At 38.5% G+C, this 5,233-nt stretch overlaps 1 protein-coding gene across 1 annotated transcript; it reads left to right on the forward strand.

Annotated features, from left to right (window-relative positions):
* The first annotated feature begins 767 nt into the window (after window positions 1-767).
* LOC149262143 (glutathione S-transferase L2, chloroplastic-like) lies at window positions 768-1,576 on the forward strand. The gene is made up of 4 exons (XM_089383441.1): window positions 768-917; window positions 1,022-1,087; window positions 1,209-1,269; window positions 1,349-1,576. Exons 1-4 carry the CDS (start codon window positions 907-909, stop codon window positions 1,559-1,561), a joined length of 351 nt encoding a protein of 116 aa, XP_089239567.1. The 5' UTR covers window positions 768-906; the 3' UTR covers window positions 1,562-1,576.
* The last annotated feature ends 3,657 nt before the right edge of the window (window positions 1,577-5,233 follow it).

A 5,233-nucleotide genomic window follows, 5' to 3' on the forward strand; every position in this document is an offset into this window, starting at 1 on the left:
GAGAACCTGAGATTGGGCGAATGAAACGGAGCGTAAAAATGACGAACTTAACGAATAATAAACTAAGCAGCTCGCAAGGGCAGAAGGAATATCTAGCTGGTTCATGGGGAACAGATTTTGGATTTTTCTCTGCCACTAAAAAAGAGTTGCGTGCTGCAGCCCTAGCTCGCATACCTCCAGAGGAAACATCCCGAACAATAACTCTGAAGACAGAGAGGCCATTGGGTTGGGAGACAAAAAGTCAGTGTGAAGATCAACGATCAATCTTCATTCAATCGTCTAACACAACAAATCCATGGTCAATAATAGGACACGTCATCAGCTAAGGTAATTCATTTCAAAGGGAAACGCCTTACGGCGTAAAAATCCATGGTCAATAATAGGACACGTCATCAGCTAAGGTAATTCATTTCAAAGGGAAACGCCTTACGGCGTAATTATTTTTAGGTGTTTTGACTATTGCTAAGACATAAATTCCTAATATATTTAGATTAAAAACTGTTTTATATATTTTTAAGTGTTATAGTGGTAGCCTCTAGTTTCAAATACAACCTTAACATCTTTAGCGGATTGGAATAAGACTTAAGAAATAGACTTTCAATAAATAAATTTTCGTAATGATAAAACTAAAGAAATAAGCTCTAACATCCTGCCTCAACTCTTACTAAATCATAAATTAAATTCCTAGATATACTCTGTAGCTTGAACATTCGTTTAACGATTCACCCTGATATAAAAAAAATATCGGGCTAATACTGTTCGGTGGCACTTGTATATCCAGCCATCCGTATGGGTGATTGAGAATGTGTATGGTTCGTATAAATTCTTCAACCGATAATAGTAGAGTAAGCTTTTGGTATTTGTTTTGCAGAAATACTTATATAGCAGCAATTCTACCAGATTAGCATGGCAGCACCGTAAGCAATCGCTGTTTGATCTTTACATAATTTTTTTCGTCTATCCAAGCTTGTGCCAGAATTTACCAAAATGTATTCTATGGCATCATGTTGTTTGATTGCAGCCATTCAATTCTCCCCGTTCTCAATTCTAAATCAGAGCCTCCGCCATTGTTTGATGGAACCCCGAGGTGTATATCTTAATTCTAATGATTTCTGCATTTTACTATTAGTTATCACATTCTACTGGAATACGAATTGTATGATAAGTTGCTTAGGTATTCATTACTAAATTTGATTCGGATTTTACAGACTGTATGTCAGTTTGACATGCCCATATGCCCAGCGCGTTTGGATTGCCAGAAACTACAAGGTATTTATCTCGCTGATTCCCCTTCTCCTTGTTGGTAGGTTTTGTATTGCATTGATAGAGCTGTGAAAATAAAATGCAGGGCCTCGATCAGATCCAGATAGTTCCGATTGATTTGCAGGACAGACCTGCGTGGTACAAGCAGAAAGTTTATCCAGCTAACAAGGTAGACTCATATTCTTCTTATTTGTCTCAATATCCTTTTATATTTATCCTTAATTGCCTGTTTCAGGTGCATGTGACATACGCAGATGCCTCCCTAGGCTCTCTCGGTACCAGCAACAAACTTTTTTAATAGAGTGCTATGAGACTATCAACAACTTCATGACAGCAATAGCATTCAAAAACAACTGTATTATTTAGTAATTACATTATAAACAAATAAACATGGATGCACAACAATTAAGGATTGCTCATCAAGGATTCACCCACAAGCATGGATGATCAAATGAGAACATCATCATTCTCATCCACATGGTTTATTAACGGGCATGATTCGTACAATAACATTTGTGTTTGTATTTGTAGATTCACAGTGTTGTTCCTCGACATGTTCTTGGCTAGGAAACAATGCACTTTGCACATAAATAACCATATTTAAATCTTTAGACCAATGCCTTTTCAATTTAAATATTTAAAACAATGCCTTTTGATTGGGCATCTTTATCCGACATTGTAGAAACATAAATTGATCGCATGGAATAGACAGAAGGTCGTCGGGCACGCACAAGTATCTTCAAGCACCACTGCAAATGGAAGTCTTTGGTACTTAAAGAGTCTACAGAAATATTAGAAATACTAATGAAGGGTGGAGATATCTAACATTTGGTGATATGAAAATAAAATGTACTGAGCATTAGCAAATGAATCCAGCAGTTCAAGTTTGTTCCTAAGGCCTCTAGACCAGCTTCAGATATATTCAAAACATGAAAAAAATCCATCTCGTAACACAAAATGGTAGTAACTATCAAGGACTACACTTTGCTCAGAATTCTTTAGTCATACTAATAACTTCATGCAAGTATTCATCTCACAGAATTCTTTAGTCATACTAATAACTTCATTCAAGTATTCATCTCACAAATGCAGAGTAATAATAAATATCAGAGATTGCATAGAAATATTTTGAATCCCATAAAAAGTTTGCAACCATAGAAGGAAATTTGTACCACAAAATTGCTTTCTAATAACTGTAAATACAAGAATGTCTGCCCAATAGGCTGCAACGATAATAGGCTGCAACGATAAACAGAGAGAAAAGAGTTGTTAAAAGAAAAGAAATAAATATACAAAAATTGATAAAAGAGATTCTGTAAAGAAAGTGGCAAATCCATCAGGTAGGTACCCTGGTATTTAGAACATAAAATGGCCCACAAAGCTCCTAATAGAGATCCTTGTATTCAGTGCCAAAAATTCCAACCTGCGCAAAGTACCCAATGCTACCATTTTATCCTTCCTTGACTGCTGAGTTCCTGCCTCTTTTTGTGTAACTGTATTCTCAAAATAGGATGGAAATGAAGTGGCTGGAGGTTCAGAAAATTAGATATACGGTTGAACTAACTCACAAAATAGAAAAAACAATATTGTCTTCATGGGACAGCCGGAGGAGGTTTTGCTGCATAAAGTTTTGAGAAGCTATTCTGCTCTGGTCGATTCTACATATCAAGCAGGTATACTTTCTTTGTATAATTTTTTTTTAATCTATTTATGACACTAACTTGTGTATCTGTGTTTCCGTTTCAGCCACTAGATGGCTTGTCAGGAGCACCAACACCATCAATAGTGCCACCATCGTCCTCAGCATCGTTACCGACATCTAGCACTGCAAACAAATCGAAAGTTACCTACTATTTTTTCAGCAGGGATATTGTGTAAAGGGTGATAAGTGCCCTTTTGTGCATGGTCCGTTTTCAGGAGCTAATCTAACTTCTCAAAAGACAACAAAACCAAGTCCAGCAGTTACAGAGCCTCAGGCAAGTGGGAAACAAACATTCAATGAAACTGAAAGCAACAAAGATGGAAAACATCCATCTGATTTAAGCTTTCCCGTGGGCATTGAAGCGTAGAAGGGCGCAGATGCATTGGTGAAGAGAGAGGAAGTGGAAAGAGCGGCGAGGGAATTAATGGAAGGAGAGGGGGAATGGAAATGAAGAAGGGGATGGCAAAATTGAGGGGAAGGCCCATCATTGAGTGACAACTGTCTTAAGGATGGAAAACATCACGAAAACGGTTTCTAAAAAGCGCAATATTCTCAACTGCCTACGACATTCCAATAATCTGAACCGCCTACAACATTTTTCACCGACGATCTAATGGCTGGAGTTTATTCCATCATCTAAAAATCGATCTAAGGGCCCATAACGAGACACCGCGGCATGGAGGGGGAGTTCCTTTCAGAGGGAACGCCTTACGGCGTAACAAGAATTGTGTGCGCAAGTAAGGTTTTCATTGCAGGGTTCAGCGGATCTGTCACTATGAACCTGGAGAAATGGCTACTGATGAGGGGGAAGTCTCTCACCCCTCCAGAGTCCTTTGCCTGTGGCCTGGATATGGTGGATTATGCGGAGATTAGCAGCCTATTTGTAGGATCTTGCATTGATGTGATCATAGGAATTCTTGTTATAGGTTTGGTTAGGCTGCCTTCGTTTGGTCGTAGTGGGAATCTGAGGCTTGAGGAGGTTCAAGGCTTCAATGCTTTCTTTCCATCTTGCCCGCTTTTTAGAGAGCCTTATAAGATTCTGAGTGCACTTGGACAAATCAAACGTATAGGCAAGATGGTTTCCTGCAATATGATTGTCAAAATTTCTGGAAGGGATTCTCTTTGCAAATTATGGATAGCATGTGGAGGTTTAAATATATTGCTTCTGCCAGTTATTGACATATTCCTTCTTAGGCCTATTATGGCTGGATTGTTATGTAAATCTTAGAGCCAAATCTTCACAAAGACAAGTCAATTTGGAGTTTGGTCAAGTTTGCAATCTATTTGATGAAAACCTCCAACCAGAGAGTTCGTCAAGGGGTGTGGGGGCCGAGGACCTTCAAATCCTCTCCATCTTTGTTAGATCTCTGACCGGAGATTTCCAGTGTTTCAAGGTAAAAGAGGAGGATTTGGTATCTTGTATAGTCGTCTTCATTCAACAATATATAGGTATACCTGTGGGAGCATTCAAACTCCTCTTCGAAGGGAGGATGTTGAAGATGGAAAGTCTAAGAGGAAGTGCCATGGGTGGCGATGCCTCTTCTTATTCATGGTCCATGACTTTTAAAGAAGCCCTGAAGTCAATCACAAATCCTCAAATTACAAAGGAACTTTGTAGTCATGATTTTGTGGTGGAATATTCATTGAATATCCCAACATTACAAGTGAATGAGAGCATTCATAAGAGAAGAAAAACATATTTTGAAATTCAAGGCATTATATGACGTTTTAATGGCTTCTAGCCTTCGTCATATTCCCTCAGAGAATGGGTTTACCAGAACTGGACTCAAAATGTAGACATGTTTTTTTGCTTGAAGGGGTACTTCAAGGTTTTCTTTAAATATTTGGAGGATTGAAAGAAGATCTTCAATTAGGGGCCTTGGTTTTGGGATCAGGCACATCTTTCCATTCAACCATGGTTCCCAAATTTTAATCCTCTAACCATGAAGTCCTTGATTGTTTCAGTTTGGGTTAGGCTCCCAAACTTGCCTCTTCATTGGATCACGCCAAAGATCCTAGAGGGTATTGGTGACTCTATTGATAGTTATATCAAAGTATACAGTGAAAGATTGGTGAAGGGTTTTCTAAGTTATTTCCATAAATGCGTGGAAGTGGAATTTAGCGAGGGTTTAGCAAACAAAACCATCCTAATGTAGGAGGGAAAGGATTATATTCAACCACTGGATTACAATAATATTGCCTTCAGATGCAAAATCTTCCAAAATCTTGGGCACCTCCAAAATGTGTGCCCCTCCTGAAAAGGGGTTT

The sequence above is a fragment of the Pinus tabuliformis genome, chromosome 6 (genome assembly GCF_031772625.1).
Source record: "Pinus tabuliformis cultivar Carrire ecotype Pingquan chromosome 6, CPIR1, whole genome shotgun sequence".
In the NCBI taxonomy this organism is placed as follows: Eukaryota; Viridiplantae; Streptophyta; class Pinopsida; order Pinales; family Pinaceae; genus Pinus; species Pinus tabuliformis.